The sequence below is a fragment of the Glandiceps talaboti genome, chromosome 23, assembly GCF_964340395.1.
Source record: "Glandiceps talaboti chromosome 23, keGlaTala1.1, whole genome shotgun sequence".
Lineage (NCBI taxonomy): Eukaryota > Metazoa > Hemichordata > Enteropneusta > Spengelidae > Glandiceps > Glandiceps talaboti.
Window position 1 is genome coordinate 5,549,927 of NC_135571.1, and position 27,957 is coordinate 5,577,883.

The 27,957-nt window shown below is 34.2% G+C and overlaps 1 protein-coding gene across 1 annotated transcript; it reads right to left on the reverse strand.

Moving 5' to 3' along the window:
* Positions 1 to 11,057: 11,057 nt before the first annotated feature.
* On the reverse strand, positions 11,058 to 27,956 carry LOC144452861 (galactosylceramide sulfotransferase-like). Its single transcript, XM_078144048.1, has 2 exons — positions 27,745 to 27,956; positions 11,058 to 13,443 (listed from the first exon to the last, which is right to left on the reverse strand). The coding sequence occupies exons 1-2, from the start codon at positions 27,903 to 27,905 to the stop codon at positions 12,198 to 12,200; spliced, it is 1,407 nt and encodes a 468-aa protein (XP_078000174.1). The 5' UTR covers positions 27,906 to 27,956; the 3' UTR covers positions 11,058 to 12,197.
* Position 27,957: the final 1 nt, after the last annotated feature.

Here is a 27,957-nt window from a genome sequence, read left to right on the forward strand (position 1 = left end):
TTTTGAGAAATATTAATTTTAATTCGTCATAAACCACTCTAAATTACATGTTAGATATTATGAAACGTAAAAGAGATGGTTTGGTTTGGCCGTGGACACGTTATTATCGGATAAAAGAAGAAAAGTCGCATTTTTCAACTATTACGCAATAATGCGTTTTTGCAGTCCAAACGGCCCCAATTTCGCCTTTTTTGACCTTTGTGAAGAAATCGACTTTTGGCGATGTATACTGCCATCTACAGGCGACCTTACGTTTATCTTCGTTTTGCTGGCGTTGGATTCAGCTCGAGAGCCAATACTAAATGTTCAGGCAATACAATTATCCTTTTTAATATTCATAATTTTAGACGATATTTGTGTGTGTGTACTCAACATCAATCAATATATCAAGATTCTCCCCAGTGCGATTGGATATGAACGAAATTTGGAATTTATGATAAAAATGGATTTTCCGTTATTATTTCAAATATATATTTTTCATAAATCATCGAAACTCTTCTAAATGTAATGTTTTACCATTAACAACTCATAAAATGTGCTTTACTTGGGCCCTAAACACCTGTTTCCGTTGATAATACAAAGAAAGTGACATTTTTCAACTATTGCGCAATAAGGCGTTTTTGCAGTCGAAAGTACCCCAATTTCGCCTTTTTTGACCTTTGTGAAGAAATCGCACTTTTGGGCTGTATACTGCCATCTACAGGCGACCTTACGTTTATCTTCGTTTTTTGCTAGGGTTGGATTCAGCTCGAGAGCCAATACGAAATGTTCAGGCAATAAAATTATCCTTTTTAATATTCATAATTTTAGACGATATTTGTGTGTGTGTACTCAACATCAATCAATATATCAAGATTCTCCCCATTGCGATTGGATGTGAACGAAATTTGGAATTTATGATAAAAATGGATTTTCCGTTATTATTTCAAATATATATTTTTCATAAATCATCGAAACTCTTCTAAATGTAATGTTTTACCATTAACAACTCATAAAATGTGCTTTACTTGGGCCCTAAACACCTGTTTCCGTTGATAATACAAAGAAAGTGACATTTTTCAACTATTGCGCAATAAGGCGTTTTTGCAGTCGAAAGTACCCCAATTTCGCCTTTTTTGACCTTTGTGAAGAAATCGCACTTTTGGGCTGTATACTGCCATCTACAGGCGACCTTACGTTTATCTTCGTTTTGCTAGGGTTGGATTCAGCTCGAGAGCCAATACGAAATGTTCAGGCAATACAATTATCCTTTTTAATATTCATAATTTTAGACGATATTTGTGTGTGTGTACTCAACATCAATCAATATATCAAGATTCTCCCCATTGCGATTGGATGTGAACGAAATTTGGAATTTATGATAAAAATGGATTTTCCGTTATTATTTCAAATATATATTTTTCATAAATCATCGAAACTCTTCTAAATGTAATGTTTTACCATTAACAACTCATAAAATGTGCTTTACTTGGGCCCTAAACACCTGTTTCCGTTGATAATACAAAGAAAGTGACATTTTTCAACTATTGCGCAATAAGGCGTTTTTGCAGTCGAAAGTACCCCAATTTCGCCTTTTTTGACCTTTGTGAAGAAATCGCACTTTTGGGCTGTATACTGCCATCTACAGGCGACCTTACGTTTATCTTCGTTTTGCTAGGGTTGGATTCAGCTCGAGAGCCAATACTAAATGTTCAGGCAATACAATTATCCTTTTTAATATTCATAATTTTAGACGATATTTGTGTGTGTGTACTCAACATCAATCAATATATCAAGATTCTCCCCAGTGCGATTGGATATGAACGAAATTTGGAATTTATGATAAAAATGGATTTTCCGTTATTATTTCAAATATATATTTTTCATAAATCATCGAAACTCTTCTAAATGTAATGTTTTACCATTAACAACTCATAAAATGTGCTTTACTTGGGCCCTAAACACCTGTTTCCGTTGATAATACAAAGAAAGTGACATTTTTCAACTATTGCGCAATAAGGCGTTTTTGCAGTCGAAAGTACCCCAATTTCGCCTTTTTTGACCTTTGTGAAGAAATCGCACTTTTGGGCTGTATACTGCCATCTACAGGCGACCTTACGTTTATCTTCGTTTTGCTAGGGTTGGATTCAGCTCGAGAGCCAATACGAAATGTTCAGGCAATACAATTATCCTTTTTAATATTCATAATTTTAGACGATATTTGTGTGTGTGTACTCAACATCAATCAATATATCAAGATTCTCCCCATTGCGATTGGATGTGAACGAAATTTGGAATTTATGATAAAAATGGATTTTCCGTTATTATTTCAAATATATATTTTTCATAAATCATCGAAACTCTTCTAAATGTAATGTTTTACCATTAACAACTCATAAAATGTGCTTTACTTGGGCCCTAAACACCTGTTTCCGTTGATAATACAAAGAAAGTGACATTTTTCAACTATTGCGCAATAAGGCGTTTTTGCAGTCGAAAGTACCCCAATTTCGCCTTTTTTGACCTTTGTGAAGAAATCGCACTTTTGGGCTGTATACTGCCATCTACAGGCGACCTTACGTTTATCTTCGTTTTGCTAGGGTTGGATTCAGCTCGAGAGCCAATACTAAATGTTCAGGCAATAAAATTATCCTTTTTAATATTCATAATTTTAGACGATATTTGTGTGTGTGTACTCAACATCAATCAATATATCAAGATTCTCCCCATTGCGATTGGATGTGAACGAAATTTGGAATTTATGATAAAAATGGATTTTCCGTTATTATTTCAAATATATATTTTTCATAAATCATCGAAACTCTTCTAAATGTAATGTTTTACCATTAACAACTCATAAAATGTGCTTTACTTGGGCCCTAAACACCTGTTTCCGTTGATAATACAAAGAAAGTGACATTTTTCAACTATTGCGCAATAAGGCGTTTTTGCAGTCGAAAGTACCCCAATTTCGCCTTTTTTGACCTTTGTGAAGAAATCGCACTTTTGGGCTGTATACTGCCATCTACAGGCGACCTTACGTTTATCTTCGTTTTGCTAGGGTTGGATTCAGCTCGAGAGCCAATACTAAATGTTCAGGCAATAAAATTATCCTTTTTAATATTCATAATTTTAGACGATATTTGTGTGTGTGTACTCAACATCAATCAATATATCAAGATTCTCCCCATTGCGATTGGATGTGAACGAAATTTGGAATTTATGATAAAAATGGATTTTCCGTTATTATTTCAAATATATATTTTTCATAAATCATCGAAACTCTTCTAAATGTAATGTTTTACCATTAACAACTCATAAAATGTGCTTTACTTGGGCCCTAAACACCTGTTTCCGTTGATAATACAAAGAAAGTGACATTTTTCAACTATTGCGCAATAAGGCGTTTTTGCAGTCGAAAGTACCCCAATTTCGCCTTTTTTGACCTTTGTGAAGAAATCGCACTTTTGGGCTGTATACTGCCATCTACAGGCGACCTTACGTTTATCTTCGTTTTTTGCTAGGGTTGGATTCAGCTCGAGAGCCAATACGAAATGTTCAGGCAATACAATTATCCTTTTTAATATTCATAATTTTAGACGATATTTGTGTGTGTGTACTCAACATCAATCAATATATCAAGATTCACCCCATTGCGATTGGATGTGAACGAAATTCGGAATTTATGATAAAAATGGATTTTCCGTTATTATTTCAAATATATATTTTTCATAAATCATCGAAACTCTTCTAAATGTAATGTTTTACCATTAACAACTCATAAAATGTGCTTTACTTGGGCCCTAAACACCTGTTTCCGTTGATAATACAAAGAAAGTGACATTTTTCAACTATTGCGCAATAAGGCGTTTTTGCAGTCGAAAGTACCCCAATTTCGCCTTTTTTGACCTTTGTGAAGAAATCGCACTTTTGGGCTGTATACTGCCATCTACAGGCGACCTTACGTTTATCTTCGTTTTGCTAGGGTTGGATTCAGCTCGAGAGCCAATACTAAATGTTCAGGCAATAAAATTATCCTTTTTAATATTCATAATTTTAGACGATATTTGTGTGTGTGTACTCAACATCAATCAATATATCAAGATTCTCCCCATTGCGATTGGATGTGAACGAAATTTGGAATTTATGATAAAAATGGATTTTCCGTTATTATTTCAAATATATATTTTTCATAAATCATCGAAACTCTTCTAAATGTAATGTTTTACCATTAACAACTCATAAAATGTGCTTTACTTGGGCCCTAAACACCTGTTTCCGTTGATAATACAAAGAAAGTGACATTTTTCAACTATTGCGCAATAAGGCGTTTTTGCAGTCGAAAGTACCCCAATTTCGCCTTTTTTGACCTTTGTGAAGAAATCGCACTTTTGGGCTGTATACTGCCATCTACAGGCGACCTTACGTTTATCTTCGTTTTGCTAGGGTTGGATTCAGCTCGAGAGCCAATACTAAATGTTCAGGCAATAAAATTATCCTTTTTAATATTCATAATTTTAGACGATATTTGTGTGTGTGTACTCAACATCAATCAATATATCAAGATTCTCCCCATTGCGATTGGATGTGAACGAAATTTGGAATTTATGATAAAAATGGATTTTCCGTTATTATTTCAAATATATATTTTTCATAAATCATCGAAACTCTTCTAAATGTAATGTTTTACCATTAACAACTCATAAAATGTGCTTTACTTGGGCCCTAAACACCTGTTTCCGTTGATAATACAAAGAAAGTGACATTTTTCAACTATTGCGCAATAAGGCGTTTTTGCAGTCGAAAGTACCCCAATTTCGCCTTTTTTGACCTTTGTGAAGAAATCGCACTTTTGGGCTGTATACTGCCATCTACAGGCGACCTTACGTTTATCTTCGTTTTTTGCTAGGGTTGGATTCAGCTCGAGAGCCAATACGAAATGTTCAGGCAATACAATTATCCTTTTTAATATTCATAATTTTAGACGATATTTGTGTGTGTGTACTCAACATCAATCAATATATCAAGATTCACCCCATTGCGATTGGATGTGAACGAAATTCGGAATTTATGATAAAAATGGATTTTCCGTTATTATTTCAAATATATATTTTTCATAAATCATCGAAACTCTTCTAAATGTAATGTTTTACCATTAACAACTCATAAAATGTGCTTTACTTGGGCCCTAAACACCTGTTTCCGTTGATAATACAAAGAAAGTGACATTTTTCAACTATTGCGCAATAAGGCGTTTTTGCAGTCGAAAGTACCCCAATTTCGCCTTTTTTGACCTTTGTGAAGAAATCGCACTTTTGGGCTGTATACTGCCATCTACAGGCGACCTTACGTTTATCTTCGTTTTGCTAGGGTTGGATTCAGCTCGAGAGCCAATACTAAATGTTCAGGCAATAAAATTATCCTTTTTAATATTCATAATTTTAGACGATATTTGTGTGTGTGTACTCAACATCAATCAATATATCAAGATTCTCCCCATTGCGATTGGATGTGAACGAAATTTGGAATTTATGATAAAAATGGATTTTCCGTTATTATTTCAAATATATATTTTTCATAAATCATCGAAACTCTTCTAAATGTAATGTTTTACCATTAACAACTCATAAAATGTGCTTTACTTGGGCCCTAAACACCTGTTTCCGTTGATAATACAAAGAAAGTGACATTTTTCAACTATTGCGCAATAAGGCGTTTTTGCAGTCGAAAGTACCCCAATTTCGCCTTTTTTGACCTTTGTGAAGAAATCGCACTTTTGGGCTGTATACTGCCATCTACAGGCGACCTTACGTTTATCTTCGTTTTTTGCTAGGGTTGGATTCAGCTCGAGAGCCAATACGAAATGTTCAGGCAATACAATTATCCTTTTTAATATTCATAATTTTAGACGATATTTGTGTGTGTGTACTCAACATCAATCAATATATCAAGATTCACCCCATTGCGATTGGATGTGAACGAAATTCGGAATTTATGATAAAAATGGATTTTCCGTTATTATTTCAAATATATATTTTTCATAAATCATCGAAACTCTTCTAAATGTAATGTTTTACCATTAACAACTCATAAAATGTGCTTTACTTGGGCCCTAAACACCTGTTTCCGTTGATAATACAAAGAAAGTGACATTTTTCAACTATTGCGCAATAAGGCGTTTTTGCAGTCGAAAGTACCCCAATTTCGCCTTTTTTGACCTTTGTGAAGAAATCGCACTTTTGGGCTGTATACTGCCATCTACAGGCGACCTTACGTTTATCTTCGTTTTGCTAGGGTTGGATTCAGCTCGAGAGCCAATACTAAATGTTCAGGCAATAAAATTATCCTTTTTAATATTCATAATTTTAGACGATATTTGTGTGTGTGTACTCAACATCAATCAATATATCAAGATTCTCCCCATTGCGATTGGATGTGAACGAAATTTGGAATTTATGATAAAAATGGATTTTCCGTTATTATTTCAAATATATATTTTTCATAAATCATCGAAACTCTTCTAAATGTAATGTTTTACCATTAACAACTCATAAAATGTGCTTTACTTGGGCCCTAAACACCTGTTTCCGTTGATAATACAAAGAAAGTGACATTTTTCAACTATTGCGCAATAAGGCGTTTTTGCAGTCGAAAGTACCCCAATTTCGCCTTTTTTGACCTTTGTGAAGAAATCGCACTTTTGGGCTGTATACTGCCATCTACAGGCGACCTTACGTTTATCTTCGTTTTGCTAGGGTTGGATTCAGCTCGAGAGCCAATACTAAATGTTCAGGCAATAAAATTATCCTTTTTAATATTCATAATTTTAGACGATATTTGTGTGTGTGTACTCAACATCAATCAATATATCAAGATTCTCCCCATTGCGATTGGATGTGAACGAAATTTGGAATTTATGATAAAAATGGATTTTCCGTTATTATTTCAAATATATATTTTTCATAAATCATCGAAACTCTTCTAAATGTAATGTTTTACCATTAACAACTCATAAAATGTGCTTTACTTGGGCCCTAAACACCTGTTTCCGTTGATAATACAAAGAAAGTGACATTTTTCAACTATTGCGCAATAAGGCGTTTTTGCAGTCGAAAGTACCCCAATTTCGCCTTTTTTGACCTTTGTGAAGAAATCGCACTTTTGGGCTGTATACTGCCATCTACAGGCGACCTTACGTTTATCTTCGTTTTTTGCTAGGGTTGGATTCAGCTCGAGAGCCAATACGAAATGTTCAGGCAATACAATTATCCTTTTTAATATTCATAATTTTAGACGATATTTGTGTGTGTGTACTCAACATCAATCAATATATCAAGATTCACCCCATTGCGATTGGATGTGAACGAAATTCGGAATTTATGATAAAAATGGATTTTCCGTTATTATTTCAAATATATATTTTTCATAAATCATCGAAACTCTTCTAAATGTAATGTTTTACCATTAACAACTCATAAAATGTGCTTTACTTGGGCCCTAAACACCTGTTTCCGTTGATAATACAAAGAAAGTGACATTTTTCAACTATTGCGCAATAAGGCGTTTTTGCAGTCGAAAGTACCCCAATTTCGCCTTTTTTGACCTTTGTGAAGAAATCGCACTTTTGGGCTGTATACTGCCATCTACAGGCGACCTTACGTTTATCTTCGTTTTGCTAGGGTTGGATTCAGCTCGAGAGCCAATACTAAATGTTCAGGCAATAAAATTATCCTTTTTAATATTCATAATTTTAGACGATATTTGTGTGTGTGTACTCAACATCAATCAACATATCAAGATTCTCCCCATTGCGATTGGATGTGAACGAAATTTGGAATTTATGATAAAAATGGATTTTCCGTTATTATTTCAAATATATATTTTTCATAAATCATCGAAACTCTTCTAAATGTAATGTTTTACCATTAACAACTCATAAAATGTGCTTTACTTGGGTCCTAGACACCTGTTTCCGTTGATAATACAAAGAAAGTGACATTTTTCAACTATTGCGCAATAAGGCGTTTTTGCAGTCGAATGTACCCCAATTTCGCCTTTTTTGACCTTTGTGAAGAAATCGCACTTTTGGGCTGTATACTGCCATCTACAGGCGACCTTACGTTTATCTTCGTTTTGCTAGGGTTGGATTCAGCTCGAGAGCCAATACGAAATGTTCAGGCAATACAATTATCCTTTTTAATATTCATAATTTTAGACGATATTTGTGTGTGTGTACTCAACATCAATCAATATATCAAGATTCTCCCCTTTGCGATTGGATGTGAACGAAATTTGGAATTTATGATAAAAATGGATTTTCCGTTATTATTTCAAATATATATTTTTCATGAATCATCGAAACTCTTCTAAATGTAATGTTTTACCATTAACAACTCATAAAATGTGCTTTACTTGGGCCCTAGACACCTGTTTCCGTTGATAATACAAAGAAAGTGACATTTTTCAACTATTGCGCAATAAGTCGTTTTTGTAGTCGAATGTACCCCAATTTCGCCTTTTTTGACCTTTGTGAAGAAATCGACTTTTGGCGATGTATACTGCCATCTACAGTTGACCTATCATTATAAATGCATAAATTAAAGTGTCGCGAGTTGTAATAAATCTTGAATTTCAGTTTATAACGAAAATATGGCATTTTTCATTAATTTTTGTATTAATTTTTTGAGAAATATTAATTTTAATTTGTCAAAAATCACTCTAAATTACATGTTTGATATTACGAAACGTAAAAGAGATGGTTTGGTTTGGCCGTGGACATGTTATTATCGGTTAAAAGAAGAAAAGTCGCATTTTTCAACTATTACGCAATAATGCGTTTTTGCAGTCCAAACGGCCCCAATTTCGCCTTTTTTGACCTTTGTGAAGAAATCGCGTTTGGCGATGTATACTGCCATCTAGAGTTGACCTTATATTTACCTTCGCATTTCTCATTTCTCAGGCTGGCGTAGCATTCGCCTCAGCTACCAATAAATGTCCCAAGCAATAAATAAATATATCCTAATTTCTATTTACATTTATAATAATTTATCATCTGAAAATGAAACTATCATTATAAATGAATAAAGTAAACGCACGCATTTGTTGCGAGTTGTAAGAAATCTTTAAAACGAAAGTATGCGATGGTACGTTAGTTTTTCTATTATTTTTTCGAAAAGTTATATTAAGTTATCAAAAACTCACTCTAAATTACATGTATGCCATTGTGAAACTTGAAACAGATGATTTGTTTTGCCGTGGATACGTTATTATCGGTTACACAAAGGAAACTTGTACTTATAAACAAATACATTGCCAAAGTGTCAAGCGCAAACAATAGAAAATGCATATTCTACCACTGAGGGCAGTATGTCCTTTTGGTATTTGAACCAAGTAATCTGGTGCATGATAGTCACGAGTGTTGTTAACATACATACACATGGATGCACAGACACACACACATCGATGTACAGACACACATACACATGAATGTACATACATACATACATACACACACACACACACACACACATGGATGTACAAACAAACACACACACACACACATGGATGTACAGACACTCACACACACATGGATGTATGTACAAACAAACAGACACTCACACACACATATGGATGTACAGACACTCACACACACACATGGGTGTACAAACAAACAGACACTCACACACGCACATGGATGTACAGACACTCACTCACACACAGGAGCTTTAAAAAACCAAACACCATTCTTATATGTATAATGTATATTTTATTACGACAACAGAGACAACTTTCTGTTACAGTTTGTAAGTAGCATATTCATCATCTACATTGAGACAACATATGTTGAAAAAGTCCAAATAAAAAACTTGCAAAAAACCATCTAGTATTGTATTGTATTCAGGTAGATTTGTGCTATGAAACACTGTAAGTTAACCAGTGTGTCCTCTAATGATAGCCAAATTTTGTTGTTGTAAGTCCAAATGAGAAAAACTGGCATTTCTTGTGAGTCATCACATAGTAAGAGATAGGACAACACCAAATTTTGGTGTGTCACTTGAAATTGTGTGCATCAGTGGCATGTCAAATTGGCTGAGAGGGCACACTAAAGTTGGCATAAAATCATGACACAGTGACACTTCAGGAAATTCAGGCATTTTCATAAACTTTGGATTCTGGAGAGTCAGTGCACGATTTCACATCATATAAACTTCACACAATTGCCAAGAAACAATAAAATGAACTTCATTTTACCTTCATTTTCAAATAATGGTCCGCTGTTGATTCATGGGACTTAGCAGACAAGCATATTTATTAGATGAACAATAAATAATCATGTGCAGTCATCAATATATTATTTCTGCTGACTACTGTCATGCAATGGCCCACACCAAAGATACCCTACAAAGGCACAATATCAATTTGATGTTTTTCTGAAATTGCAAGCAACTGACGTAAAATCAGGAAATGACTCTCCAAAACCCATAGTTTATGAAAATGTCGTTATAGTGTGGTGTTCACCTTTAACCTAGTTCTACCTGTTGGACATGCTTTTACTTCGGAACAGTTTTCAGTTCCAAAATGCATTGCATGTCTCCCCCAAAGAACGCCGCATATTCTATATGCACAGAGCGCTGTTCAAGAGAACATTTCATGTTCAAGATTTACAAGTAAAAAGTCTGTTTGTCAATGCTGGCACAAAGTCTTTTAAAGTCACTTACAATTGTAACAAACAAAAGTTATATGATTCTTCACGTTGAGGGCGCTTACCCAAATGGATGGGAAACCTGATACAATGTGAGAAAACAACCTACATTTTGTAAGTTGATTTTTGACATACATGTGTTGTATTGATAAATAGTACACTGTTATTTTAAACGGTATAAAGATAAAACAAACATAAAAGTAATAACATAAACAACAGCTTGATCTTGGAACCAGAAAATCAACTATTGATATTATTAACTGTTAGTCAATGTAATATACTTCAGGATGTACAATATTATAAACATAAAAGTCATTATGTAGACAACAAAACTGCCCCACCCCCACCCCCACCCCCACCCCAGCTCCAGTTAGGCCCCCAAAAAGAAGAGAACTGTTAAATACACCTGTGTCGGTCTTTTTTTTTTTCGTGTTTGTGCAGCCCATTCAGTCTGCAGATCAGAGGGGAACACATTAATAACCCTCTCTACTTCAGTGAAGACAACTGCAGAGCCAATCATGAACACACAAATCACATCTGCCCCACATACATACTTGCTCTCTGTACACTAAAGAAAAAGAACACTAACTGTCATAAATAGTAGACTGAGTGACAGGTCTGTTGAGAATAAAAAAACAAACAAACAAAAAACAAAAACATGTTGTCGCACCATTTTAGACAAACTGTCCTGACCAGAAAAAATTCTTTCTCTTTTTTGGTCTTACACTAAGTTACAGGTTTTACATCTCTGAGGGAAAATATAAGTAGTGTTACCTATACCCATTGCACTGCATTGAGTAAGAAATAGTCAAATTATGGTAAATATAATATATCAAACATCTGAAAGTTAGTTTGACCTATGACCTCAGTCAGTTGAATTATAACCTGTTAGTTTGACCTTTGACCTCAGTCAGTTGAATTAGAATTACAACCACAGTTAGATCTATGACCTAAGCATGACCCTATAACGGGTCAATTGCCCCGTCTACACGTAGGTCGTCGTCCTACCTGAGGCAGTCCCAAGTCCTACCTGAGGTAGGATAGATTTGTGTCTACAGGTAGGAAGGTTACAGCGTAGATGTCGCACGCTCCCGCCTGACTCCGTCCTGACAGTACATAGGACGAAGTCAGGAGGGTTTCAGGAAACCTCTTATAGGTGTCCTAAGTCAGGACGGTTTCAGGACAAATTTACGTCTACACAGGCTTCAAACTATCCTGAATCCTACCTCAGGTAGAATTTTTAGTGCCGTGTAGATGGGGATATTGACCTTACAAAAGACAAAATTAAAAACTGGTAATTAAAGGCTTAAGAGACGTGATGTATCTCGTAACAGTTTGACCTATGACCTAACCATGACCCAATCACAGGTCACTGACCTTACAAAAGACAAAATTACCAACTGTACATCACGTCTCTTGACAGTAGTCAATTTGACCTATGACCTAATCACAGGTCACTGACCTTACGAAAGACAAAATTATCGACTGAAATAAAGGCTGAAGTGACAAAATATTATTAATACACGATGTATCTCTTATTGTTTGTTTTTTTCTTTTTTTTTTGATTCTGCATGTACATATTTGGAAACTGTTTTGTCCTCAGAGTAGATGTGAATTGAATTTCAGGTAAAACCATCGCATTACATTCCTTGTCGTGCTCTACTTCCGGTTTCAGTTGAAAATTATTGATTTTAACACCGGGTGGTTGAAAAATTCTAAAATTCCCTGCACCTTTCTCGGTGATTTCATCTGACTGCAAACACTGATTTTTCCAAAACTCGTTCTTCTCTCGTAACATCGCGACTTCATTCTTCATCTTCTCTTCACCATATTCACGTACTTTTGTCCAAAATGTTTTATTAAAATGCTCGTACAGTTTAACATCTGCGTTGTTCCATGAACTGATTTTGACTCTCAGATCGTCATTGAGTTGTCGTATTGATTGCTCGTTGCGAGCATTTATCTTGAAATATTTAAAATCTTCTAAATTCCAGCAAAGATGTTCCTTAAGTAGGATAATAGACTCTTCAAAGTATTCTGCAATCATGATAAGTGAGAACTTTTTGTCAATCATTTTGATTGCCTGACTGATGACTTCGTCATTATCGAAATGATTTTCTTCCATACCGAAATCGAAAAACAATGGGTTTCGCACATGTGACCGGCGTGCCATTTTATTGTAGCAACTCCATGGGTCTTGTAAAAACTTTTCCAAGGCTTCAGGATCTTTATCCGTGTAACCGCATCTTCGACCAATCAGGAAATATGTGAATGCGCTCTCAAAGACAGTTACAGGATCGCGAAGAATTGTTACGTAGATCGTATTTGGGGGCATGATCTCTGTAATAACTTCGTTGTTGAAGCGAGCATGATGACAGAATATATTGTAGACGCCGTCTTTTGCCTCTATCATATATTTCTTATCAAAAAAATTAGGATATCCTAAGTAGTGGCCCTGAGGTGGAAGTACAAACTTCAAATCATTTTTATATCCATACCGAAGTAAAATATTTTGAATCGTTGAACTTCCAGTTTTGTGGATTTTCAGGAAAGTGATATTTTCACGTGGTTCTGTACACTGTTGGATGTTACTCTTGTAACTTTCATCGTTTATGCCTCCCGGCCAGTTCTTATCTGCCGTTTGTTTTCTAGCAATCACTGCTTGTAAACCATTTTCTTCCTCATTTTCATCAAACATGAACAAATTCAGACTTTGACGAGCTGGACCTGGTTTCCGCCAGACCTGGTCAAACAAATTTTCCCTGTAGATTAAAAATATAGACTTATGTCAGTGAAACGACAAAAACTAAGCAATTACTCACATGCAGACCCTTCACTCACAATCTACATAACAAAATGTAACATTTAGTAATGAAAATTTCTACTCACGGAGTCAAAAAAAATTTTTGAAAGTGAATGCCAAATTTTCACTGACATCAGGGGTTGTACTACAATGGGCTATTGTCAAGTGTCTCAGAAGAGATGTACTACAATGGGCTATTGTTAAGTGTCTCAGAAGAGATGTACATGTAGTATATCCCTGATGATGCTGACAAATTAGGGATTCTTTTCCAAGAAATTGTTTGACTCCGAGAACAGAAAGTGTAATTACTATTAAGTGTCAACCTAGATTCCATGAGCATTCATTCTTGTACAAAATAACATTGTCTGTAATTGCAGCCCACGAGGCTTAATTATAGTTTTATACAAAAACCCCCACATTTTTACATGATTATTTGTAAGGATTGAATTTTGACAAATTTGTCCCTCAGCGAGCATTTAATTCTTGCAAACCTGAGCATATTTTTCTGCTGATGCTATGAAGCAGGGGCATCTGTTAGCGCTTGCACATTTCCGCAATAGCGGGAATCGGTAGTGAAAGGGTTAAGCGTTGCCATCAACAGGCTTGTGGTTTACGACAATATGAGCTTTATGAAGGAGAGATATATAAATATATATATATATATCGGTACTTGTTTTATATATAGAAATTATTGAAAGCATGTACGGTTGCTGTTATTTGTTTATTGGAGCAAATGTAACTTAATATATTTTGTTCCCACTGAAAAATACATTAACCTTTAACTGGGAATGGTTTCATCCTTGAGTTGCATTACGTGACTAACAGTCATTGATAGGGCTGTGTACAGTCTGGTTTTCTGTCTGTGTAAACATTACAAGTATATAGCAGTTTCCGTTTAATCCTTGAGTTGGATTACGAGACTACTACTACTACTAGTACTACTACATTGATACGGCTGTGTACAGTCTGGCTTTCTGTCTGTGTAAACATTACAAGTATATAGCAGTTTCCGTTTAATCCTTGAGTTGTATTACGTGACTACTACTACTACTACTAGTACTAGTCATTGATAGGGCTATGTACAGTCTGGTTTTCTGTCTGTGTAAACATTACGAGTATATAACAGTTTCCATTTGTCAACAAACTGTACATGGAATACAGATATGGCTTGATCAGAATTATGCATATAACATCTACATCAAAATAAATCAAAATAAATCATGAATAAGAATGAAACATATGAAAATAATATTTCCTTCTACAGCTGCTCATGTTAATATTCTAACATATGGTCACCTACATTTTGTACACCTACAAATCTACTACGCTTACTAAAACTCCCTAAGGGGCTTTGTTGGCAGAGGTTCAATACTTGAAATGCCAAACTTTGGGAGGGTATGCATTTTTAAAATTATAAGGTTGTATTTGGAAGGTGTGTAGGGAGGGGGGAGGGGGAGGTGTGTAAGTAGGATCACATCTCCGATACTGATAGCAAGTTTTTCTCAAATGGCCACACACTCATTGCCTTTCAATGCTTAACTATCTTGATTATAATATAAGGTGATTCTATCCACATAACCCGAACACTGCTATCACCCACTTCTGTACCCACATACTGCATCAACAAGTTTTTAATGAAAGTTACATGTTCCAGTCTGCTGTGTTCAAATGAAAATCCACTCCGCTGAAAATTTAATTCAATACAAGAACAGTTTCAGTTTTGTGTCTAACTTACTTTGCCGATAGCATGATTTCCATAGTAGTATTACTAATTCCAGATGACAGGGTGAACTCTTGGAGAAGATGAACAGAATTGAAAAATAGTAATTTTGGAAATGAAAATAGCTAAAAGCTATTTCCCATTAATTTCATTGGGTGAAAGAAAATTGGACACTGGAAACTGAAATTTGATACAGCGCATACTGATGTTTTCACAAATGGGCAAGAAATTGCCAGAAGCAATAACTACAAACATTTCTAATTCTATTTTTAAAATCAGAACTAAACCATAATTGACAACAGCTCAATTCTTTGAAAAATGTATTACTTCTCATCAAATACTACCGGTAATCAATATTATGTCTACCCACCGATTCGTGCTTTAATTTCAAGACATCCTACAATCATTTTGTATAAGTACATTATACATTTTCTAGTTCTCAACACTGTGAAAAAAGCCTTTGTGCAGACCAAGTCACATAACATCTAATAATGTTGTAGAACTTTGTATTTATTTTGGTGTATGAAAAATTGTCCTTTGTACAATCAACTGTGAGGGCGCTGTTCTTCCTGTTTGTGCATCCCATGGGGGTATAACCATTGCTATGTTAGTGCATGAAGCATGGCAGAATGGCAGTTAAGAATGTGTCAGGCATACTTCAATTTATTAGACAGTAAAGGGAAAAGTAGATATTACTACTAAACCTCTCATCTGTTTGGCCTGCTGTATTTATTGCAGTTGTTATTGACACTTTTCTAAAAACATGAATCTGGATATATACAGGTAGTATGACAACTTGTATTTAGTATGTTAGTGGGACTTTTTACCATGAAAAATCGTTGATGCATATTTAGCTGAAATAAATCTACTGAAAAAAAACATATGACTACAGTATTGTAATATCGATAACAATAATTTTGGATTAAAGGGGCGGGGCACAAACTGAGTTTATGTTTTTGGGATGTCATTTTTTCTTCATATTAAAAGGTACTCACAGTATAATTTCTACTTTGCTGACATATACTTTATTATCATCACTTGTAAATGACTGAACTCAAACTTGGTATTACAATATAACTTACAAACGATCTAATCATGTAATTTATTATATGTATAAAAAAAATAATGTGTAGGAACTCCCTAGTATGCAATCAACAGTTCTAACAATACCAGAACACAAATTGTAATGTCATAGAAGACATACATCCACATTGACACTATACTAGAATAGTTAAATGGGTAACCCGTCTCTGGGCTCGAAATTAACAGTAGTCCCATGTCCACAGACTACCAATTCTTGCCATGGGGCTACCATAGTTTGCAGCTGGTAGCCCACTCAGGCTACCACTGATCATAGGATGATTTAAACGATGGAAGATTTACAGACTTTTTTCCACATGAGGATCTCTGTTTTCAGTTCAGGAATACAAAGAAAAAAGTTAATTTTCAGCCTTGTTTCTTCAGGTGAAGTATTGTTAAGAGGTTAATGGCTCTGGCAGGATTCATGAGGGCATGTACACTTGATAAATGTTTTTTGTAAGTGTTTTCATGTAAGCAAAAAGCATATAAATTCAGCTTGTGCCACTTTAAGAGATATCAAAACTTAGCTCTCACTTTCATAAATTTACATTAAGGATGCACAGAAAAGGAAAAGTATTGATTTTGTGTTTGTGCAATGTCTTGTCGATAAATAAGATATGAAAGTGGTTTTCTTGACAGATAACATCCACTGAATGCCTAAATTGAAACATGGTGTTTCATGTCCATACAAATGTATCTGTCATCATTTATGCAAATATATGCTCATGTTTGGTTCCAGATTCCTGACCCCCACCTAGTTTTCCACGCCACTCCTAAACTTTTTTTGTATGTATTTGAGAAAAAAATAATTGAACATTTTGAAGTCTCGCAAGAAATAGTGGATGCGGAAACTGACATCAACTTAAAAAGACAAATCCGTTCTTCCAATCTGTAATGGCTGTACATCTGATGAGAAGAAACCAATAACACAGAGATCATATGGAAAACAACGGAAATCATAACTACCTGAACTCGCATATGAAAAAAAAAATATAATAAAATAGAATAAAAAATCTACCTAACCCATCTATTCTAAAATTGAGTTTAATCGGAACCAGACAATATTTTTTTGCCAGGCCTAAGTATGTTTACCCATAGTTGATTCAATACTGTTCATTGTGTTCGACAGTATATGTACAACAACGTAAGTCATCATACATGTATCTAGCAAAACAGTCTAAAATAGATTCCAGTTACAGTTTGTACAGCTTTAAAATACCACACACCATGCATGTTACGATTTAGAATTTCAAGAATGAACTCAGAAAATACCAAAAGGCTATGCACACGTCACCATTCTCACTTGTTTTGGTCCACCTACATCTAAGACATTATATAGATTAAATTTGAAATAGAGCTTGACTACTGAGTAGGAACGCATAATTTAACGACAAAAATAAGTACGCAAGTAATTTACCTTATAGAGCAGAAAAGCCGAATATAATAATTACTATGCCAACAGCTATTCTGATAATGTTCACCTGGCATCACAAATTTGTAGGGTATCATCTGTGACTCTAATGGCATATAAAATATATAGTAAACTACATATGTACATGTATGTACGTTGATTGTGCAGTTTGGGTTATTTTTTACTGACGTTTTCATCGATGAAAATAGCATGTGTTTTAACCGTGGTTTCAAACGGCTGTCGTGGACAGTTTTTATTTGTTTCACACTGATATTTTCCACCATCAAAAATATCGTATGGTTTCAACGATGGCTTTTGTGCAATTTTTTTTAACTGATATCTTCTACTAATAAAAATAGCATCTGTTTCAACCGGAGTTTCAAACGGCTGTTGTGGACAGATGTTGTTTGTTTTACTGATATTCTGCACCATCAAAAATAGTGTATGGTTTCAACAATGGCTTTTGTGCAGTTGGTTTTTATAACTGATCTACCAACAAAAATCGCATCTTGTCTCAACAGTGGTTTTCAATGCACAAATGCAAAAAGTAACGTGCCATTTTGGTTGATTTTGCACTAATATTTTTCAGTGACAAAAATAGATATGGTTTCAATGAACAAATGGAAATTAACATGCGATTTTGGTTGGGTTTTTTTAAAACATATTTTCAACCAAAAATTGTATTTTCAAGTGTTTTTTTCATTGCTATTTTCTGAGAAAAAGTATGTTTTGCATCTCTGGTTTTCAAGCACAATTAATGCAAATTAGCATGACTATATGTGGTAATATTTTTGTTGTTTTCCAAAAGACATTTTCAAACCAAAATAGTACAAAATCCACGACAACGTAAATAAGAACAGCTTACAAATTGAAAAAAAAAACGAATATATATTAGATTGATTGTATTTATTTTAAGTTGATTTTTTTCACTGACATTTCCCTGACTTCAATGCCAGATTTCAAAACATAACTGACAAGTATTTCAATTGATTTTTTCCCACTAGCATTATGAGTTCTCTTATGATTTTCAAAACTTACATGCAAATTAATATATGCAAATAATAATTTGTTTTTCAATGATATCATATTTTGCTTCTTTCAAAGCACACATTTTGTTTTTGTGTGTGTAATTTTGTTTTTTCTTTTTCTCCGATATTTACACCGGTTTTGGTAAAAAATATATTTGCATATAGTTATTTCAACAATAGCTTTCAAAGCATGAATGCAAATGACAATGAATGATTCTTTTACATTCTGACTGGTAAAAACAGTACAATAATATCATTTAAGGCTTACAAAACTTAAATGCAATTTTACATTTTTTCTCCTCATATTTTCATCAACAGAAATAACATATTTGGTTTCAAGTACCATGGCTTTTCATTGTCTTTACGATATGACATTTGCCCCACACTATCAGCTACCACTAACATTGCTTTGAAGCCTGATAGGGTTGATAAACATGACAAAATCTTACATTCTAGGTTTTCCATGATAAAAACATGATGAAAATGACTGTGCGGGTGGCTGTGGATGAATTTTAAATTGCATCTCATGCACCTCACGACTCTAGTGTGACGACTTTGACTATACTGTGAGTGGCGGTGTAAATGGTTATGATACTGTATAGGGACTAGACTGGTGGAGGTGTAAATGGTAACAATACTGTATAGGAACTAGACTGTGAGTGGAGGTGTAAATGGTAATGATACTGTATAGGAACTAGACTGTGAGTGGAGGTGTAAATGGTAACAATACTTTATAGGAACTAGACTGTGAGTGGAGGTGTAAATGGTAACAATACTTTATAGGAACTAGACTGTGAGTGGAGGTGTAAATGGCTATGATACTGTATAGGAACTAGACTGTGAATGGAGGTGTAAATGGTAATGATACTGTATAGGAACTAGACTGTGAGTGGAGGTGTAAATGGTAACAATACTTTATAGGAACTAGACTGTGAGTGGAGGTGTAAATGGTAACAATACTTTATAGGAACTAGACTGTGAATGGAGGTGTAAATGGTAATGATACAGTATAGGAACTAGACTGTGAATGGAGGACTGGTGTAAATGGTAACGATACTGTATAGGAACTAGACTGTGAGTGGAGGTGTAAATGGTAATGATACTGTATAGGAACTAGACTGTGAGTGGAGGTGTAAATGGTAACGATACTGTATAGGAACTAGACTGTGAGTGGAGGTGTAAATGGTAACGATACTGTATAGGAACTAGACTGTGAGTGGAGGTGTAAATGGTAATGATACTTTATAAAAGCACACACACAATTTCCATTTAGTACATGTATCTTCTGTTCGCTGGCACTTTGACTAACAAATATACAAATATATCATATAATGATTTGAACGGAGACTTTAAAAGCAAAAACACAATTACGGATATATTTATGGTTTTTTTCACTGACATTTTGACCAACATGAAAATATACTGGCATTAAATTGCTTTTAGCACTCAAACGCAGAGGAGGGTGAGCATTTTTAATGGCTTTGACATCTTGACCAGCAAAAATATCATATCACTGCCTTAAAAAGTACACATGTAATTTAGGAAGTGTATCACTGTTCTGTTTTCACTGATAACATAATAACGTTAACGACCGGATTTTCAGAACCCAAATTTTTGCAAACACTGGTGAGCATTTCTTAATGGTTTTAACATCTTGACCAGAAAAAATAACATTTACAGTGCTTCCAATCAAAATATGAACGATAAAGTACATGTACTGCAGCGTATTGATAGAGTACTGATGCACTGACGTCTATTTACCTAGTATTATTAGCCACAACATTGCCTACTCAGCGGCAAAGTTGAATGACTGTTTACTTTAATAATGCCACCTAACAGGCACTCAATATTTATTGTTGCAAATAAACCCTGTCTATTGGCAGATATTATCATGGCTTGATGTACAGAGTGATGTATCATAATTTGACAACAAACATCAGTAACTGTGAGAGGCATCAAATTTAAATTTGTAATGACTGAAGGTATTAGTATTGATGTGCACAATTGTGGTACATCTTTGATCTGACCTTACTAAATTCTGTACATAGACACAGGCCCATTTCGGTAATAATGTATCAATATGTTGAGGTAGTTTGTCATTCATACTTTGACTGGAAGCACTGCAATAGTTTCAATTCCAGCTTACAAAGTACACATGCAACAAGTCATTGAAAATGACATAGTCCCTGCTATGATTGGGTTTTAAGGAACTGTCAGTTTATGTTGTCATTTTCAAACCTGGTTAATGTTGTTTGGCCTCATATGGTTGTTTTTGATATCACTACACTGTTCAAGCATGTCTGAGTTATGCCTTTGGACATGAAAACCGCGCCAACAAAATGGCTGCCAGGCAGCCATATTGGATCGTATCACGACAACAATGGATATGCACATGTATGTCATAGAACACTGGCCTAATACCAACTTTGAACGAGGTAGTATATATAATACTGGCCTAATACCAACTTTGAACTTCGTCCAGCAGGGACTAATTAGGAAGTATTTAATGTTTTTTTTCTCACAAACATTTTGACCAAAACTACCAGACTTACATGTACATGTATGTAAACAATGTTGACCACCAAAAATAACATTAAAAATGGATTATAAAGGCATACTGGCCGCAATGGACACTATTTTCTCAGTATATTTGTTCTTTGTTTTAATTATAATTTTGTCGCTGCACCTGAGCACATATAATGACCTCATGTTCAAACCCAATCAATCTTCCACACATTTATAAAATATTCATTAAAATGTTTTAGCAACATTGCTTTTCACAACTGTAAACATGTAAATGCCATGCAGGGATAGTTTTCATCAATGTTTGAGGTCAGTACGGTGTCAAAGTAGACTGGGCATGCACTATTTCTCAAAAGTTGTTTGACATGCTGGCGTTTTTATTCCACGGCCAAAGCTATCATCAGCTGCAAAGAAACATACCCAGATTCGAGAAAACATGGGGGGAAATTAATATTCGGGGGGGGGGGGGGGGGGGAATCCATCGATGGGAAGCAATCAGTGGAGATTGCGACCTTAAGACCAATCGCAATGTTGCAAAATTCCTAATCGATAGTAGACATGTAAATCTTATATATAGTATAACGATGAAAATATGTGCATAATAAACTGTCATCGAATCATGTATGTATTAGTCCTAAGTACTAGCTAGGTTTGAGTTCTGTCAACTCCACTTGATGGTTAAGTATGCCAAAGTACACGTGTAGAACACTTAAAACTGCATATTAGAATGTTTTATTGAAACCGTTTTGTTAAATATAATGACTTAATCCTCGCAGTATCGTACACACTGCGCATTACTGAATCACTTGTACATGCATGTACACATATTTGTGTAGCAGCAATGGTGCAATATATCCAATAAAATGGACTTTTAGGTCCGCACCCAAAAACTACATGTAGCACCCCAATGAATAATAGTTTCAACTTTAACTATACTACTTTATAGATAAAACAGACATATACAATATATAATTATTGCCATTTTAACAATTTACAGTGAATATACTGTTGGTCATCTGATTAAAAAAATATTCTTTTTACAGTGATAGCTACAGCAGGTTTACATTGTAAATATATATACATGTATATTCACTTTATTTATTTATTTATTTTTTTTTTTTATTGCAAAAATAAAATGATATCAATATTATACAAGTCATCTAAATATATAAGACACTGGCAATTTTTGGAAACCGAAATAAAATAGCTTTTCGCTTTGAGTTTGGCTTCTCAAATTCAGTATGCAATGTTGGTATGCTAAAGTTATGACCTAACATGTATACCTGAAGCTTTTTAATATGTCCCTTGAATTATTGCTGTAAACAATGCTTTAATAGTGATATTTTTTATTCTCCATTTACTGCAAGTCTCAAGGCATTAATAAATTAATATTATCAATTATTATCACTTGTAATGCCTAGACCTTCAAACAACCTGGCTGATTAATTAATTTGAATTACAGGAAGTTAATATCCATGGTAACTGATTGATTCCTAATATTTTCTAGTAAATTATGACATAAATAAAGGGACCTTGTTACTTCAGTCAAGGATGATTAGTCACGACATCCTAGAGTGACGAGTATTTTCTATCTGAAATATCGAATAATTCCTGAATAACAGTGATCGGTTGGATGAAATTTTATGGGTATTCATTTTGGAATGGGTATCTACAATTTACTAGCCAGTCCACTGTTCTACATTGCTAAGAATAAAGTATTGACAAAACCTTCATGTCACAAGAATTTTCTTGCTGAATTTAGAAAATAATGTTCAATAATCATCTTCATGGCCCAGATATAGATTTGCAGGCCAAGGTACGATTGAACAGCGGAAATGCCCGACTTTAGGAAGCTGTGCACCCTTTGTCTTCAAACTGATATCCTGGCCATAAAGGTTTTATCATATACCGTATTAGTAGCATGAAAACTTTGAATCACGTAACCACTTCAACTGATATGGAAATATTATTATGTAGAACGAACAGCGTATATATTCCATATTTTTTGTTGAACCTGGCTCGGGAGTCGTGTATGTTATAATACACATATAAAGTCTCATAAATAGTTTGTATTTGATAGAAAATATTTGTTTAACATCCTTTACAGGAAACTAATTGACCTACATTTTCAAAGAGGTTGATGATGAATCATGACATTTCAAAATTTAAGAACAAGTGAACCCTGGAGATGACGACAATGATCCCCATTTGAACTGTCTAAGTTGATATGCAGAACACTGGATTACTAAATTAAGGTTAGGAATACAGATGTAAAGGTGAAAACCCCTAACCTACGACTGATTTGTCTCAACAATGATGGATCATTGGATGGATAGAATGTTGAACAGTGGACTAAGTAACTGTACAAAAATGTGCATATGTACATTTAGTTTCTTATTTAGATTTGCTCATTTTTGTTCTGCTCTATATATGTAATATACATGTAAAATATAAAAAACATTTAATATTTTTGGCGAAGATATTTCACTCAGTAGACCCAATCCATCATACTAATTTTACACTTTACTGTTCATTGTGTGTGTATGTATATAAGTATAAGTATATGTGTATGTATGTATGTATGTATGTATGTATGTATGTATGTATATATATATATATATATATATATATATATATATATATATATATATATATATATATATATATATATATATATATATATATATATATATATATATATATATATATATATATATATATATATAATATATAGGAAGTCAGTGGTAAGATTTGTCCGTAGTACAGTGCTCGATACGTCTGCACGCAGAGCGGAGTATATGTTGAGGGTAGAAGAAAATCAAGTCGGGTTTTTCGTCTCTACAAGCCTGTTTCGTGAGTAAATCACTCGTCAGGAGATGTTGATGTACATCAACATGAAACTGTACATCAACATCTCCTGACGTGTGATTTACTCACGAAACAGGCTTGTAGAGACGAAAAACCCGACTTGATTTTCTTCTACCCTCAACATATATATATATATATATGTGTGTCATCTGTATAGTACCAGTTTAACTCCTTTCAGATATCACAGCTGGGAAATATAAAAGTAACATGTTCTGGTTACCATGTGTTATGAAATTTGGGTGCATTTTGAATTAAGCAACTTACAAACAGCAATCTGCTGTTATTATGAGAATAGAATCTCTCTATGATTTCACAATATAAGCACTTCATCATCCACTGTTCTCTTTGAATAAAAATACTGATATCATTATGAGAAATCTGCATTACAAAAGAACACTTGATTAATTTTTCATTGTTTGCATGGAATTATAGAATTGAACCAAATACTCTACGGTCTATCGAGACCTGATGAAAAGACTGTCGGTACATTTAATCTCACAAAAATAATTCACAAAATGCTTTTAATAAAACATGTTTTAGTCAATTGGGGAATGGTTTTGGAAAGCGTCTTTTTATATTGGTTGAATTGGGCTGGCTATTGGAGAGTGACAAAAACTAAATTCATTCAAATTTCAAGAAAAAAATGCCACAGAGATCATTCCTTTATAGTTATTCCATTTTTAACCCTAAGCATGATCATAAGCAACGTATCTCTTTTTTTTATCTATTACAGTAATATTGCAACCCTGGTAAGAAAGGGAGCAAGTGTTTCACAAAGCGTCTACGGCAATTTTGTTTGGGAACCCAGGTAAAATGAAATGGGAACACAGTAACAGAAAGGGAGAAAGAGGTAAAAAAATGGCAGTGTTTCGCCATAGCGTCTATGGTAATTTTGTTTGGGAACCCAGGTAAAATGAAATGTAACTGTAGACTTTACTGCCTTACTAAGTTACTGCCCTTAGCAAAATCACAGTATTATCACCTATACACTCTTATCTCAGTCTACCTCAGTACCTGCCTTCTTTTTTACCTAGCCATAAAATGTGAAACTGATTTATTCACTCAGGTTAAAGCCATGACGTCAACAAGCTGACAGCTAAACAAATTAACTCATGGATGTAATCTTCATCATTCACACAGTCACAGCTTTGAGAGTAGAGTTTCTATTTTGATGTTAGAAGTATGTAACATGATATGACTATAACATGATACACAATTTTTATATAGTTTAATCTAAGGCCTAATTTTAAAAAAATTGTGTGGTTCTGATTATGCTCAGTTTCAGAATAGGTAGGTAGATTTTTTATTTTATCTTATTTTATCATATATATTTTTTTTTTCGGTGCAAGTGTCTAGTTCAGGTTTTCCTTGGTTTCCAAATGTCTTTGTTTATTTCATCCTATCAGATGTACAGCCTTTACAGATTGGAAGAACAGTTTTATTATGTCTTTTTAAGTTGATGTCAGTTTCTGCATCCACTATTTCTCGTGAAACTTCACAATTTTGCGATTTTATTTTTTTTTCTTGAAAACGTAAAAAAAGTTTAGAGTAGGCAGTGAAAAGCTAGGTGGGGTTGGGTAACCGGAACCAAAGTTATTTTTTTTTCGGCCAAATTTACTTCATAAGAATAGGGCCACCGTCCATCATTCAACAAAAAAGAAAATAAATAACACAGTAACTTTTGGAACACAATGACAAATAAAATAGATATTACAAAGATAATAGCGTCTTCTCTCCGAGTAAAAAAGCTTTGAATACAAAAACAGACAAACAGAAAATTGTAAGTTGATTTCTGGTCAAAAGTAAGGTCATTGCTTTTTCTTGTGTTGGGTACTGTATAAAATAATTTGGTATTAGTTCCTTTCTAGGAGACTAATATAAAGTGTAAAATATCAAAACATGCAGTTCATCTTCAAGAACATTTGGAAGGTCTTCATTTTGACAAAAAATACTTTTTCTGTCCGTGATAGCTTTACCGACATGTGTTCCAGTTTCAATAGCTAAAGTATGGTTTTAGCAACAAAATTTTGCTAATGCTATTTTATACCTGGATATATGGATACTTTGTAAATATATTTGGGGTTCTAGCTGAGACTTACATTTTGCATAAATCTTGTACATTCATTAATGTGAGCTCTCAGCTGAACTCACAACAACCCTTAAAATGTACTTTGCATGATGAAGTGTACTTATCAATGTGAATTATTCTACTCAAAGTTCATCGATCAACTTCACACTGTTTTTGCTACAGTGACCAATGGATAAGGATTTGGTATTTATTTAGGATTTTTTTATTTATAAAAAAAATTTTGTGAATTTTTTTTACTTCCTTCTTGAAAAATCAATGTAAAACAACATTGACGTAGTCACTGTTTGTAAGTTATTACATTGCAAAAAGCTAAAATATGTGTGAAAAATTTGTTATTGTATGTACAATAAACATTTTACACATTTATATAATCTTTTGCCATTTATTGAGTTACAAACAAGGACTTGGCATATGTTTAGTTGTTTCACATTCATTTTTCAGGTAGGAATTCATGGTAATATTGTTTTAATAAATTAAAAAAACAACAACAAATACCCAATCCTTATCCACTATGATATGTCCACTTTATTTTAAAGGGCAGTAAGCAGGTTCCCCTGTCATTTTACAAGGGTTCTCTACCAGTGTTTTTGTTACTAGCTGTAAGCAGATAAAATGTACCTCAGTTCCCAAGTCATTTTACAAGGGTTCTCTACCAGTGTTTCTGTTCCTAGCAGGTAAAATGTACCTGAGTTCCTGACATTTTACTGAGGTTCGCAACCAAAATTAAGGTATAATGCATTGACTCTATGCCAGCCTGAGTTTTACCATATTCTCCCTTTCTGTTACCAAGGTACCCCAACCTTAGCAAAAACACTGACATCATCGAGTTACCAGTAAGTTGTTATTTTAACAGTCACCATAATATGAACCAGTCCAAGTTACAAGTATTAAGAATTTTCCGAGGCATAGCTAAGCTTATACTTATCATGTAACATAATAATACCTGATACATGATATAAGAAAAAAAATCAATAAATTATACATAGATTTGAGAATATGAATACGAGCCATATGCCTTAAAATGATAATAGTTCAAAATACAGGTACTAGGGCTGAGGCATATGTGAAAATGTTATGCGAAAAACATGCAATCTGATCAAGACTGCTATTTTTTTTTTTAAACATTGAAAAATACTATTAAAATAGACGAAAAATCGATATATTTCCTGTGCACTCAATTATCCTTCCGATTGGCATTTATTAAATACGTGACAAAACGAGGAATAATAAATTTCCATGTCATCAACTTAATTATTTCAAACCCAGTATTAAATGACAGACAAATGTCACCTTTTAAACCCGGAAGAACGAAACATTGGTTTCACTTTCACAGATGTTACACGACTCCAGCGTCTTACGACGACACGGCCAGTCTGTCACCTGTGAACCCCCTTCGGAAATTTAACGAACTATTAGTAGTATAAGCAAATTGGCCGGTGGTGTTACGATTCGTTACACGCCGTTTTTAATCTAATTGTCTAGTGTATTTGCTTTATTTCACTAGTCTGTTTTGACGACGACCAAAAGACAGATAGACGTACCGTATTTGTTGGCCAACTTGGCTTACGTACTCCGCTCCCCTGTCAGTACTCTTCCCGATGTTTACAAGAAGGAATAACACCAAACATACTCCGAATGTCACAATAAAGCAGAAAAGTGACGATAATTTGATCTTCAACCCAAATCTACGAAGGCACCTCATGTTTGCATCACTACATTGTCGTCTGAACCACTATCAGACGCCGTACTTTCAC

Bases quoted from the DNA above. Each gene is read 5' to 3' on its own strand.
- LOC144452861 (XM_078144048.1), bottom strand. From the start codon at position 27,905: ATGAGGTGCCTTCGTAGATTTGGGTTGAAGATCAAATTATCGTCACTT. The intron at 13,444-27,744 runs GTACGTCTATCT...TTTAATCTACAG, and splicing joins CAAGTTGGCCAACAAATACG to GGAAAATTTGTTTGACCAGG.